Below are 16,293 nucleotides of genomic sequence, written 5' to 3'. Positions count from 1 at the left end.
GGACAAGGTGGCTGTACAAAATCTGATAGCAGGTGTCAAGCGTGAGGCCCGGCAATTCGGATTTGGAAAAGCGAAAGTCTAACTGAATATTTTTCCTGAATTTTATACTAATTGAACTTGAAAAAGAAATTGAATTTGATTTTTTAAATAAACGATTTCACCGATTTACACGCGTTTTCCCTTGACCAAATTTTGACCGTATCACCCTTTATAACATTATTGATATAAGATTGCTAGTTCAATTTTTTATATAAGATTGTTGTTTATTTTTATTAATTTATATTTAATATTTTTATATAATATTGTGATGTCCGTTAGAGTAGTACACTGTAATTCGTTAAATTGGCCCTGTAAAGGCTTTGAATTGCTTAAATAAATGGAAAATAAATAATATGATAATGGAACTAATTTAAAGCACAATTATTATGAAATATTTGTGATAAATATTTCTTAACGGAAAAATGTTCAGAATTACCGTTACATTACACATTCTTTTTGATTTTTTAAGTAAATGCTCAATTATATGAATAATTATTATACTTAATGGTGCCAACATTTATTCTATTTTATTAAGTCATTAACGGCCAACTGCCTAAAAGTTTGAGAATAGCAATTCGAAACTTACCGAGAAGTATTTATTTTTGTCATTACACGTTAGTCATTATAACTCACCGCAATGTAATGCAACGTGTAATGGCAGCTTTACTCCTGGTAATGCCAATTGTAATGAGATGTGGTTACCTAGTTTTTGCTGGATATGGACCAATTTTTGTGTGATTAGACCAATTTTGGTATAGCGACCATAAACTAACACCACGTTCCTAATTTGAACCGGATCGGATGAATTTTGCTCCTCCAAGAGGCTCCGGAGGTCAAATCTGGAGAATGTTTTATATGGGGGCTATATATAATTATGGACCGATATGGACCAATTTTTGCATGATTGTTAGAGACCATATACCAACACCATGTGCCCAATTTCAGCCGGATCGGATGAAATATGCTTCTCCTAGAGGCTCCACAAGCCAAATCTGGGGATCGGTTTATATGGGAGCTATATATAATTAAGGACCGATATGGACCAATTTTTGCATGGTTATTAGAGACTATATACCAACATCATGTACCAAATTTCAGGCGGATTGGATGAAATTTGCTTTTCTTTGAGGCTCCGCAACCCAAATCTGGGGATCGGTTTATATGGGCGCTATATATAATTATGGACCGATGTGGACCAATTTTTGCACGGGTGTTAGAGACCATATACCAATACCATGTACCAAATTTTAGCCGGATCGGATGCAATTTGCTCCTCTTTGAGGCTTCGCAAACCAAATCTGGAGATCGGTTTATATGGGGGCTATATATAATTATGAACCGATGTGGACCAATTTTTGCATGGTTGTTGGCGACCATATACCAACACCATATACCAAATTTCAGCCGGATCGGATGAAGTATGCTTCTGTTAGAGGCTCCACAAGCCAAATTTGAGGGTCCATTTATATGCGGGCTATACGTAAAAGTGGACCGATATGGCCCATTTGCAATACCATCCGACCTACATCGATAACAACTACTTGTGCCAAGTTTCAAGTCGATAGCTTGTTTCGTTCGGAAGTTAGCGTGGTTTCAACAGACGGACGGACATGCTTAGATCGACTCAGAATTTCACCACGACCCAGAATATATATACTTTATGGGGTCTTAGAGTAATATTTCGATGTGTTACAAACGGAATGACAAAGTTAATATACCCCCATCCTATGATGGAGGGTATAAAAATTACACATTAAAATATGAAAAAACAAGTACATACGGCCGCAAGTTCGGCCAGGCCGAATCTTATGTACACACCACCATGGATTGCGTAGAAACTTCTACGAAAGACTGTGATTTAGTCCATACATGGTATATATTAGACAAAAAAGTTATGTATAGTTAAGTCTACAAATAATTACGAATCGATATGGACTTTTTGTACGTAGAGAACCAGAATTGAAATATGGGGGTCGCTTATATGGGGGCTATATACAATTATGAATTTGATATGGACCAATTTTTGTGTGATTGGGGATCGATTTATCTGAGGGCCATATATAACTATAGACCGATATGAACCTAGTTAGGCATGGTTGTTAACGACCATATACTAGCACAATGTACCAAATTTAAACTCAATCGGATGAAATTTGCTCTTCCAAAAGGTTCCAAAACCAAATCTCGGGATCGGTTTATATGGGGCTATGTACGATTATGGACTGATGTGGACCACTTTTGGCATGGCTGTTAAATATCATATACTATCACCACGTACCAAATTTCAAGCATATCGGATGAATTTTGCTTCTCCAAAAGGCACCGGAGGTCAAATCTGGGGATCGGTTTATATGGGAGCTATATATAATTATGGACTGATAGGAACCAATTCCTGCATGGTTGTTGGATACCATATACTAACATCACGTACCAAATTTCAACCGAATGGCAAGAATTTTGCTCTTCCAAGGGGCTCTGGAGGTCAAATCTGGGGATCGGTTTATATGGGGCCTATATATAATTATGGACCGATATCGACCAATTATTGCATGGGAGTTTGAGGCCATATATTAACACCACGTACCAAATTTCAACTGAATCAGATGAATTTTGGTCTTCCAACAGGTTCCGGAGGTCAAATCTGGTGATCGGTTTATATGGGGGCTATATATAATTATGAACCAATGTGGACCAATTTTTGCATGGTTGTTATAGACCATATACTAACATCACGTACAAAATTTCAGCCGGATCGGATGAAATTTGCTTCTCTTAGCGGTCTCGCAAGCCAAATCGAGGGATCGGTTTATATGGGGGCTATATATAATTATGGACCGATGTGGACCAATTTTTGCATGGTTTTAGAGACCATGTACCATATTTCAGCCGGATCGGATGAAATTTGCTTCTCTTAGAGGCCTCACAAGCCAAATCGGGGGATCGGTTTATATGGGGGCTATATATAATTATGGACCGATGTGGACCAATTTTTGCATGGTTGTTAGAGACCATATACTGACACCATGTACCAAATTTCAGCCGGATCGGATGAAATTTGCTTCTCTTAGGGGCCTCGCAAGCCAAATCGGGGGATCGGTTTATATGGGGGCTATATATAATTATGGACCAATGTGGACCAATTTTTTCATGGTTGTTAGAGACCATATACTAACACCATGTACCAACTTTCAGCCGGATCGGATGAAATTTTCTTCTCTTAGAGGCCTCGCAAGCCAAATTTTGGGGTCCGTTTATATGGGGGCTATACGTAAAAGTGGACCGATATGGCCCATTTGCAATACCATCCGACCTACATCAATAACAACTACTTGTGCCAAGTTTCAAGTCGATAGCTTGTTTCGTTCGGAAGTTAGCGTGATTTCAACAGACGGACGGACGGACGGACGGACATGCTCAGATCGACTCAGAATTTCACCACGACCCAGAATATATATACTTTATGGGGTCTTAGAGCAATATTTCGATGTGTTACAAACGGAATGACAAAGTTAATATACCCCCCATCCTATGGTGGTGGGTATAAAAATTAAGTAAAAAAACTTCCTGTGTAGTTAAAATAATTGACGACATTTTTGGAAGTACTTTTAAAGTTGTTCCTTTAGAACAACTCAAATTTTTTTGCTGGGAAAAGTGTGGAACTACTTTTAGTTGCTTTATTATAAATTGTTTGTCGAGTTATTTTGATGTCTAATTTTTTATTCAATTTTATGAAATAAAACAATAATTGAACCTATAAGTTCAGTCTACAAATTTTAGCTAGGGGGGATATAGCCCCCCTAGGAAAATTGTCTAGCTACGCTAATGGTCCTATGACAAGTTCATGTTAAATTCATCGCTTCTGCGTCAATTTTGCACCACTTCCGGATCCAAAAATGACATTTTCAATACTTTTTTTGACGACGTTTTTTTATACCCTCCACCATAGGATGGTGGGGTATATTAACTTTGTCATTCCGTTTGTAACACATCGAAATATTGCTCTAAGACCCCATAAAGTATATATATTCTGGGTCGTGGTGAAATTCTGAGTCGATCTAAGCATGTCCGTCCGTCCGTCTGCTGAAATCACGCTAACTTCCGAACGAAACAAGCTATCGACTTGAAACTTGGCACAAGTAGTTGTTATTGATGTAGGTCGGATGGTATTACCAATGGGCCATATCGGTTCACTTTTACGTATAGCCCCCATATAAACGGACCCCCAAATTTGGCTTGCGAAGCCTCTAAGAGAAGCAAATTTCATCCGATCCGGCTGAAATTTGGTATGCATATGATCTCTAATAACCATGCAAAAATTCGTATACATCGATCCATAATTATATATAGCCCCCATATAAACCGATCACCAGATTTGATCTCCGGAGCCTCTAAGAGAAGCAAATTTCATCCGATTGGGGTGAAATTTGGTACATGGTGTTAGTATATGGTCTCTAATGACCATGCAAAAATTGGTACACATCGGTCCATAATTATATATACACTGAAAACACAGTGAACCCACCAGGAAGAAAACTTTCGGTTAATTTTAGAAAATTTTGAATATTTGTAGAAAATTTTAACTAAACTGTATTACAAACGTTGGCATCACTCCGATGTCATAAAAATAAGGAAATATTTTTCGACAAATTCAAGAAAATTTATTAGATATAATTAAGTTTTTTCACTTGTTAAAGAAAATTTTGTAGTTTGAAGGAAAAACTTGGAGTTCAAAATTGCAAGAATGTCTTTAGTGACATACGAAGTTCATGATGGACGCATTTTTGGTAAAATTTACAAATTAAAAGAAATTCTGAACTATGGTGTTGAAGACACAAATTTAGTTAATCTTTATGCTTCATTTGAGAATATTTTTTTCCTCGGTTTTAGTTAATTTAACTAACGTACACAAAAAATTATTAGAGTAAAGAAAACTTTCTCCAAATATAATAATTCCATAAACTAAAATAAAGTTAAATTGGCTTTAGTGAAATAGAGAGTTCACCTCTTGAGCCTCTTGGAAGACCAAAATTCATCCGATTCAGTTGAAATTTGATACGTGGTGTTAATATATGGCCTCAAACAACCATGCAAAAATTGGTCGAAATCGGTCCATAATTATATATAGCCCCCATATAAACCTATTGACCTCCGGAGCCCCTTGGAAGAGCAAAATTTATCCGATTCGGTTGAAATTTGGTACGTGGTGTTAGTATATGGTATCCAACAACCATGCCAAATGTGGTCCACATCAGTCCATAATCATATATAGCCCCCATATAAACCGATCCCGTGATTTGGTTTTGGAGCCTCTTGGAGGAGCAAATTTCATCCGAGTAAGTTAAAATTTGGTACATTGTGCTAGTATATGGCCGCTAATAACCAAGCCTAACTAGGTCCATATCGGTCTATAGTTATATATATCCCTTAGATAAATCGATCCCCAATCACACAAAAATTGGTCCATATCAAGTTCATAATTGTATATAGCCCCAATATAAGCAACCCCCATATTTCAATGCTGGGTCTCTACGTACCGTTCAAAAGTCCATATCGATTCGTAATTATTTGTACACTTACCTATACATACCTATTTGGTCTAGTATATACTACGTATGGACTAACTCACAATTTAGAAAACGATGTTAAGAAGTTTTAAGATACCACAACCCAAGTAATTCGATTGTGGGTGACAGTCTTTCGTAGAAGTTTCTACGCAATCCATGGTGGAGGGTACATAAGCTTCGGCCTGGCCGAACTTATGGCCGTATATACTTGTTTTTGTTGGGTCATAATATATATACTTTATGGGGTTTGAGATCAATTTGTCGGTGTGACAACCGGAATGACGAAGTTAATCCTATGGTGTAGTGTATAATAAATTACTTTTGAGTTTTCTATTCTCAAGTGGCGAAAATAGGGGTTTCATAAATATCATACCATTGTAGATTGTTCTTTTAATTGGGGCAAAAATTGTAGATAATATTTTAAATTGTAACCATGTTCTTTTAACTGAGAGAAAAACATTTTTGACGAATACCATAACTTTTTGGATTTTCTTTTAATCCCACAGAAAGAAAGTAAACTATGTATGGGAACAATGAAATATCTCTGAAATGCATTCTTCTCGAAAATTGAAAATAAAGAAAAAATATTAGTCGACAGATCATTATCATTTTAACCACGATGTAGTTTATTCTTACTATTTTGAAAAGTGTACGAAAAACATCTTCTTTTTTCATTGAAATTTTACACAGAAAAAAATTTCCATAGTTAAACTAACGCTAAATTTAACTTATTTTTATTAAAAAAAAATTATTGGCTTGTAGTTAAATTTTATTATTTTTATCGAAATTTTCTAAAGCTTAATGAAGTCTTACTTTTTTGAGGTATATCTCAAAAATTTTATGAACTAAACGTGAATATAAAGTTCAATGACCGTACACATAAGTTAAATATGAACTAATACAAATGAAAATTTTCTTCTTTAATTTTAGTTAATTCCTTCTTTTATGAGAGGGTGTAATTTCGTGAACTGCAGTTAAAAAGTACAACAGTGCATTTAAATTTCCTGATTTTAACAACGCTTTGTGGAAATCTCAAAATGTGGAGTAAAATTTAATTCAATTTTCGTGCGTGGTAGTTGATTCTTCCTAAAAACAGTTCATTTGTTTTCGGTGTACCTGCAGTTAGTTCATAAAACTTTTGGACCATACTTGGAAAGAAAAATTCGTTAAGCTAGGGAAAATTTGTTATAAAATTTTAAAAGTAAACTAAAGCAAAATATATTTGGTATCAGTTTTACAACTGAAGTTTTTTCTGTGTCAAACAAAATTCTTTTTACCAAAACGATAACATTTTAGATGAGGTCCATTATATTTTTCTTAGCACTATGTTTACTTGGCAAACTTGGTTGCAGATGCAAATGTAACATGGTCGCCGCGAAAAAAGGCTTCTATCATATTATTTTGCTCTCCGGATATGATTATGACAATCATGTTTCTTTTCTACGTGTACTTAAAATCGGAAAGATTGCTTTTTATGTACCCAAATTGATTGAATATATCAACTTACCGAGTAAATCTTGTTCCGCAGTATGCTAATAATTCATCTTCGTCTTCCATAACTATTCGTTCTTCATCATTTTGAATAGTAGTGAACCTGCTTCCTATCGACTTCCTAAAAGTTGGTCTTAAAGACGGATCTATGGGTAAATTAATATAGCAATCTGTCGAAACCTTGTGTATAATTGTACACAAAAATATCAATAATATTGCAAAAACTTTGGAGTCCATTTTGGGAAACGTCTTAAATCTTCGAAGGCAAATGTTTGACTGATGTATTAAATGATCCAGGCGGGCACACATATATAGATTAAAATGAAAGCGCCTTAAATAACATGTGTTGCAGTAGGGAGATAATATACGAAAACAATTACAACAAGTATATACGGCCGTAAGTTCGGCCAGGTCGAATCTTATGTACCCTCCACCATGGATTGCGTAGGAACTTCTACTAAAGGCTGTCATCCACAAACGAATTACTTGGGTTGCGATAACACTTGCCGATGGCAAGGTATCGTAAAACTTTTTAACACTGTCTGCTAAATTGTAAGTTAGTCCATAAGGGGTATATATTAAACAAAAAAAAGGCCGATTAAATACGTATATAATTCAGTTTGACAAAATTTTCTATAGAAATAAAATTTTGACAAAATTTTCTATAGAAATAAAAACTTGACAAAATTTTCTATAGAAATAAAATGTTGACAAAATTTTCTATGGAAGTAAAATGTTGACAAAATTTTCTATAGCAATAAAATTTTGACAAAATTATCTATAGAAATAAAATGTTGACAAAATTTTCTATAGAAATAAAATGTTGACAAAATGTTCTATAGAAATAAAATGTTGACAAAATTGTCTATAGAAATAAAATGTTGACAAAATTTTCTACAGAAATAAATTTTTTACAAAATTTTCTATAGAAATAAAATTTTGACAAAATTTTCTATGGAAATAAAATGTTGACAAACATTGCTATAGAAATAAACTTTTTACAAAACTTTCTATAGAAATGAAATTTTGACAAAACTTTCTATAGTAATAAAATTTGACAATTTTTACATGGCTGTTAGAGGCCATATACTAACGAAATGTACCAAATTTCAACCGCATCGGATGACTTTTGCTCCTCCAAGAGGCTCCGGAGGTCAAATCTGGGGATCGGTTTATATGGGAGCTATATATAATTATGGACCGATATGGACCAATTTTTGCATGGTTGTTAGAGACCATATACTAACACTACGTACTAAATTTCAATTGGATCGGATGAATTTTGCTCATCCAAGAGGCTCCAGAGTTCAAATCTGGGGATCGGTTTATATGGGAGCTATATATAATTATGGACCGATATGGACCAATTTTTGCATGCTTGTTAGAGACCGTATACTTACATCAGGTACCCAATTTCAAACGGATCGGATGAATTTTGCCCCTCCAAGAGGCTCCGGAGGTCAAATCTGGGGATCGGTTTATATGGGAGCTATATATAATTATGGACCGATATGGACCAGTTTTTTGCATGGTTGTTAGAGACCATATACTAACACCACGTACCAAATTTCAATCGGGTAGGATGAAGTTTGCTCCTCCAAGAGGCTCCGGAGGTCAAATCTGGGGATCGGTTTATATGGGAGCTATATATATTTATGGACCGATATGGACCAATTTTTGCATGGTTGTTAGAGACCATATACTAACACTACGTACTAAATTTCAATTGGATCGGATGAATTTTGCTCATCCAAGAGGCTCCAGAGTTCAAATCTGGGGAGTTCAAATATGGGAGCTATATATAATTATGGACCGATATGGACCAATTTTTGCATGCTTGTTAGAGACCGTATACTTACATCAGGTACCAAATTTCAACCGGATCGGATGAATTTTGCCCCTCCAAGAGGCTCCGGAGGTCAAATCTGGGGATCGGTTTATATGGGGGCTATATATAATTATGGACCGATATGGACCAATTTTTGCATGGTTGTTAGAGACCGTATACTTAGACCACGTACCAAATTTCAACCGGATCGGATGAATTTTGCTGCTCCGGAAGGCTCCGCAAGCCAAATTTGGGGATCGGTTTATATGGGGGCTATACGTAAACGTGGGCCGATAGGGCCCATTTTCAATACCATCCGACCTACATCAATAACAACTAACTACACGACCCAGAATATATATACTTTATGGGGTCTTAGAGCAATATTTCGATGTGTTACAAACGGAATGACAAAGTTAATATACCCCCATCCTATGGTGGAGGGTATAAAAACAATTTGAAATGAATTAAATTTCATTTGATATGAGCAGTACACGTAAAAAATAAATAAATTGTATTGTAGCTAGACAAATCTAAAATGTAATATCATATATAAAGGATGATTTTTTAAAATATATCAGGGAATTTTTCAAAAAACCAAACACATAAATAAGATTCTAAGAAATGGATGAGAACTTTATTATAGTACGACCGGAATAAATGCTTCAACATTGTCTTCCAATGCATCCAATTGATGCGTATAAACATGAACTGTAACATTGTCATGGCTGGACTCCAGCGTTTTTCATCAGCCTCGACTCCGACTCCGAGTAATAAAATTAAATCTCATTTTACTCGTAATACACTGTGCAAACAAGATCTTAATTTCACATTTGATGCCAATTGAACTCTATATTTCTAATTTAAGGCAATGTAGGTACATATCTATAAAATAGAGGTATAGGAAAATTTGAGTTATTTGTACAAGTTTTCTTAGCATTTTCCTTAGGTTAGGTTTGGTTTATCGCTCTTATCACTTTCTGTGCCAGTGCCCGACGTTATCTTTTAGAAGAAACACGATACTGGGCTACTTTTTCTTTCAGGATATTACTGAGGTGGGAGACTGTAGGTTAGGTTAAAGTGGCAGCCCGAGTAAGTTTCAGGCTCACTTTGACTATTCAGTCCATTGGTGTGGAGCTCGAATCTGGGTATCGATTTATATGGGGGCTATATATAATTATGGACCGACAAGGACCAATTTTGGATTGGTTGTTAGAGACCCTATACTAACACCATGTAACAAATTTCAGCCGGATCAAATGAAAATTGCTTCTCTTAGAGGCGTTGCAAGCCAAATCTGGGGGTCCGTTTATATGGGGGCTTTACGTATAGTGGGCCGTAATGGCCCATTATATATATATATATATATATATATATATATATATATATATATATATATATATATATATATATATATATATATATATATATATATATATATATATATATATATATATATATATATATATATATATATATATATATATATATATATATATATATATATATATATATATATATATATATATATATATATATATATATATATATATATATATATATATATATATATATATATATAATGGGTCATTACGGCCCACTATACGTATACGTACAACAGGGCATTTAAATTTCCTGGTTTTAACAACGCTTTGTGGAAATCTCAAAATGTGGAGTAAAATTTAATTCAATTTTCGTGCGTGGTAGTTGATTCTTCCTAAAAAACAGTTCATTTGTTTTCGGTGTACCTGCAGTTAGTTCATAAAACTTTTGGACCATACTTGGAAAGAAAAATTCGTTAGGCTAGGGAAAATTTGTTATAAAATTTTAAAAGTAAACTAAAGCAAAATATTTTTAGTATCAGTTTTACAACTGACGTTTTTTCTGTGTCAAACAAAATTCTTTTTACCAAAAAGATAACATTTTAGATGAGGTCCATGCAAATGTAACATGGTCGCCGCGAAAAAAGGCTTCTATCATATTATTTTGCTCTCCGGATATGATTATGACAATCATGTTTCTTTTCTACGTGTACTTAAAATCGGAAAGATTGCTTTTTATGTACCCAAATTGATTGAATATATCAACTTACCGAGTAAATCTTGTTCCGCAGTATGCCAATAATTCATCTTCGTCTTCCATAACTATTCGTTCTTCATCATTTTGAATAGTAGTGAACCTGCTTCCTATCGACTTCCTAAAAGTTGGTCTTAAAGACGGATCTATGGGTAAATTAATATAGCAATCTGTCGAAACCTTGTGTATAATTGTACACAAAAATATCAATAATATTGCAAAAACTTTGGAGTCCATTTTGGGAAACGTCTTAAATCTTCGAAGGCAAATGTTTGACTGATGTATTAAATGATCCAGGCGGGCACACATATATAGATTAAAATGAAAGCGCCTTAAATAACATGTGTTGCAGTAGGGAGATAATATACGAAAACAATTACAACAAGTATATACGGCCGTAAGTTCGGCCAGGTCGAATCTTATGTACCCTCCACCATGGATTGCGTAGGAACTTCTACTAAAGGCTGTCATCCACAAACGAATTACTTGGGTTGCGATAACACTTGCCGATGGCAAGGTATCGTAAAACTTTTTAACACTGTCTGCTAAATTGTAAGTTAGTCCATAAGGGGTATATATTAAACAAAAAAAAGGCCGATTAAATACGTATATAATTCAGTTTGACAAAATTTTCTATAGAAATAAAATTTTGACAAAATTTTCTATAGAAATAAAAACTTGACAAAATTTTCTATAGAAATAAAATGTTGACAAAATTTTCTATGGAAGTAAAATGTTGACAAAATTTTCTATAGCAATAAAATTTTGACAAAATTATCTATAGAAATAAAATGTTGACAAAATTTTCTATAGAAATAAAATGTTGACAAAATGTTCTATAGAAATAAAATGTTGACAAAATTGTCTATAGAAATAAAATGTTGACAAAATTTTCTACAGAAATAAATTTTTTACAAAATTTTCTATAGAAATAAAATTTTGACAAAATTTTCTATGGAAATAAAATGTTGACAAACATTGCTATAGAAATAAACTTTTTACAAAACTTTCTATAGAAATGAAATTTTGACAAAACTTTCTATAGTAATAAAATTTGACAATTTTTACATGGCTGTTAGAGGCCATATACTAACGAAATGTACCAAATTTCAACCGCATCGGATGACTTTTGCTCCTCCAAGAGGCTCCGGAGGTCAAATCTGGGGATCGGTTTATATGGGAGCTATATATAATTATGGACCGATATGGACCAATTTTTGCATGGTTGTTAGAGACCATATACTAACACTACGTACTAAATTTCAATTGGATCGGATGAATTTTGCTCATCCAAGAGGCTCCAGAGTTCAAATCTGGGGATCGGTTTATATGGGAGCTATATATAATTATGGACCGATATGGACCAATTTTTGCATGCTTGTTAGAGACCGTATACTTACATCAGGTACCCAATTTCAAACGGATCGGATGAATTTTGCCCCTCCAAGAGGCTCCGGAGGTCAAATCTGGGGATCGGTTTATATGGGAGCTATATATAATTATGGACCGATATGGACCAGTTTTTTGCATGGTTGTTAGAGACCATATACTAACACCACGTACCAAATTTCAATCGGGTAGGATGAAGTTTGCTCCTCCAAGAGGCTCCGGAGGTCAAATCTGGGGATCGGTTTATATGGGAGCTATATATATTTATGGACCGATATGGACCAATTTTTGCATGGTTGTTAGAGACCATATACTAACACTACGTACTAAATTTCAATTGGATCGGATGAATTTTGCTCATCCAAGAGGCTCCAGAGTTCAAATCTGGGGAGTTCAAATATGGGAGCTATATATAATTATGGACCGATATGGACCAATTTTTGCATGCTTGTTAGAGACCGTATACTTACATCAGGTACCAAATTTCAACCGGATCGGATGAATTTTGCCCCTCCAAGAGGCTCCGGAGGTCAAATCTGGGGATCGGTTTATATGGGGGCTATATATAATTATGGACCGATATGGACCAATTTTTGCATGGTTGTTAGAGACCGTATACTTAGACCACGTACCAAATTTCAACCGGATCGGATGAATTTTGCTGCTCCGGAAGGCTCCGCAAGCCAAATTTGGGGATCGGTTTATATGGGGGCTATACGTAAACGTGGACCGATAGGGCCCATTTTCAATACCATCCGACCTACATCAATAACAACTAACTACACGACCCAGAATATATATACTTTATGGGGTCTTAGAGCAATATTTCGATGTGTTACAAACGGAATGACAAAGTTAATATACCCCCATCCTATGGTGGAGGGTATAAAAACAATTTGAAATGAATTAAATTTCATTTGATATGAGCAGTACACGTAAAAAATAAATAAATTGTATTGTAGCTAGACAAATCTAAAATGTAATATCATATATAAAGGATGATTTTTTAAAATATATCAGGGAATTTTTCAAAAAACCAAACACATAAATAAGATTCTAAGAAATGGATGAGAACTTTATTATAGTACGACCGGAATAAATGCTTCAACATTGTCTTCCAATGCATCCAATTGATGCGTATAAACATGAACTGTAACATTGTCATGGCTGGACTCCAGCGTTTTTCATCAGCCTCGACTCCGACTCCGAGTAATAAAATTAAATCTCATTTTACTCGTAATACACTGTGCAAACAAGATCTTAATTTCACATTTGATGCCAATTGAACTCTATATTTCTAATTTAAGGCAATGTAGGTACATATCTATAAAATAGAGGTATAGGAAAATTTGAGTTATTTGTACAAGTTTTCTTAGCATTTTCCTTAGGTTAGGTTTGGTTTATCGCTCTTATCACTTTCTGTGCCAGTGCCCGACGTTATCTTTTAGAAGAAACACGATACTGGGCTACTTTTTCTTTCAGGATATTACTGAGGTGGGAGACTGTAGGTTAGGTTAAAGTGGCAGCCCGAGTAAGTTTCAGGCTCACTTTGACTATTCAGTCCATTGGTGTGGAGCTCGAATCTGGGTATCGATTTATATGGGGGCTATATATAATTATGGACCGACAAGGACCAATTTTGGATTGGTTGTTAGAGACCCTATACTAACACCATGTAACAAATTTCAGCCGGATCAAATGAAAATTGCTTCTCTTAGAGGCGTTGCAAGCCAAATCTGGGGGTCCGTTTATATGGGGGCTTTACGTATAGTGGGCCGTAATGGCCCATTATATATATATATATATATATATATATATATATATATATATATATATATATATATATATATATATATATATATATATATATATATATATATATATATATATATATATATATATATATATATATATATATATATATATATATATATATATATATATATATATATATATATATATATATATATATATATATATATAATGGGTCATTACGGCCCACTATACGTAAAGCCCCCATATAAACGGACCCCCAGATTTGGCTTGCAACGCCTCTAAGAGAAGCAATTTTCATTTGATCCGGCTGAAATTTGAATATATATATATATATATATATATATATATATATATATATATATATATATATATATATATATATATATATATATATATATATATATATATATATATATATATATATATATATATATATATATATATATATATATATATATATATATATATATATATATATATATATATATATATATATATATATATGGCGATGTGTTTCAAACAAATTTAGGCGGATAGAACTATTTTTTGTCTACAAATTCAGTTTGAAAAATATAAATTTGCTTTTTTAACGTGTAAGCCAATAAACACAAAGTGTCTTATCGAAGTGTTTTTTCCTTGTCATAGTAAACCATCAACATTTTCAATTTCAACTTTGTTTATTCAACAACATTATTGTATTTCTTGCTTATTTATGCAAAAACGAAAAAAAAAAAAACAATTTACAGTTCGAAGACTTTTGTAGTGATAAGAAAAAATGAATCTTGGTATTCCCCCAATATGACGAACTTTGAATGACTGAAAAGTAACAAGTCAAACTGAGAAGAAAGACCAATCTTTAAAATTGAGGAAAATCAGAAAAAAATCTTTCAGGTACTTTATTGGAAATAACGGTATCAAAGGTTTATTTGCCTTTAAAGAGACAACTTTGGCAATGACACTAAGACTTCATTAATCTTAAATTCTTTCTCGGAAAAAATATACACGTAATGTAAAGGTGATCGTCAGCGTGATTAAACTTCGATATCCTCAGAAATTCTCCTTTGTTATATAATTTTTAAATCAATCACGAAATTAATTTATCCAATTATTAGGATATTGCTATACTAAATTTGATTCAGTACGTGATGTCAACAACTGTGAATCTAACAACCATGCAAAACTTGGTCCATATCGGCCCATGATTATATATACCCCCATATCGACCGATCAGCAGATTTGAGTATTGCAGCCTCTTGGAGGAGCAAATTACATCCGATCTGGTTGTAATTCTGTACGTGATGCTACCCAGAAAAAACTGGGTAAGCACTACCCAGCCGAAAAAATTTGGAAGTTCGCCCAAAGGCACAATTTTAAAAGCACTTCCAGTAGATGCACACCCAATGATGTTCCTTATTTTAACTACCCAGGAAGTTCTTTTAATTCAATTTTTTATAACTTGGTTTATTCATACTTTTAATGGATAATTTTAACTTTTTTTGTTCAAAAGGTTAAAAACAGAGTAAGAATTCATAAAATCGACGAAAATGCTAAATCCAATATGAAACAAGTATATACAGCAGTAAATTCGGCCGGGCCGAATCTTAAATACCCACCACCATGAACCAAATATTAGGGTTTCCTTTGAAATTTCAGGAGGCTTGAGGACTTGAGAACACTTCCCGAAGATAAATTTAAAGATTTCACCTATGAGGACTATATCAGATTATAGATTTATAAGAACCATTTTTGTTTGAGTTTTAGAGGAATCATTAACATCTCTTGTAAGTGTGCAAGAAAATTATAAAATAACGTCTTGATTTGAAATCTTAAATCTGTAGAAGTAAAATCTGGAAATTTTACATTGAGTTTCAATCAATTTTCATGATCAGTGAGCCTTCTACACCCTCAAGAAATGAAGTCGGTCTATATGAAGGCATTACCAAATGGACCGATAAAAACTTAATCCGATACACGTTTTTGTGAGCCTAAAATACCAGAATATTTACAATTTCAAGCAAATCAGATAAAAACTACGGTTTCTATAAACCCAAGGAGTTAAATCGGGAGATCGTTCTTATGGGGGCTATACTAAAATATGGACCGATACTCACCGTTTTCGGCACACCTCTT

At 33.9% G+C, this 16,293-nt stretch overlaps 1 protein-coding gene across 2 annotated transcripts in view; it reads right to left on the bottom strand.

Moving 5' to 3' along the window:
- LOC142226461 (uncharacterized) overlaps positions 1-11,284 on the bottom strand; it is a 33,415-nt gene extending 22,131 nt beyond the window's left edge. The window contains exon 1 of one of the 2 annotated variants that reach the window (XM_075296501.1): positions 11,015-11,284. In XM_075296501.1, the coding sequence (XP_075152616.1) occupies positions 11,015-11,235 (221 nt within the window). In that variant the 5' untranslated portion in view covers positions 11,236-11,284. Of the gene's footprint in view, positions 1-7,110; positions 7,379-11,014 lie in introns of those variants that run through there. The other variant, XM_075296500.1, reaches the window with a different exon arrangement.
- Positions 11,285-16,293: the final 5,009 nt, after the last annotated feature.

This window comes from Haematobia irritans, chromosome 2, assembly GCF_050003625.1.
Source record: "Haematobia irritans isolate KBUSLIRL chromosome 2, ASM5000362v1, whole genome shotgun sequence".
In the NCBI taxonomy this organism is placed as follows: Eukaryota; Metazoa; Arthropoda; class Insecta; order Diptera; family Muscidae; genus Haematobia; species Haematobia irritans.
The sequence above is the reverse complement of the archived record's forward strand: the minus strand, read 5'-3'. Positions and strand labels throughout refer to the sequence as shown.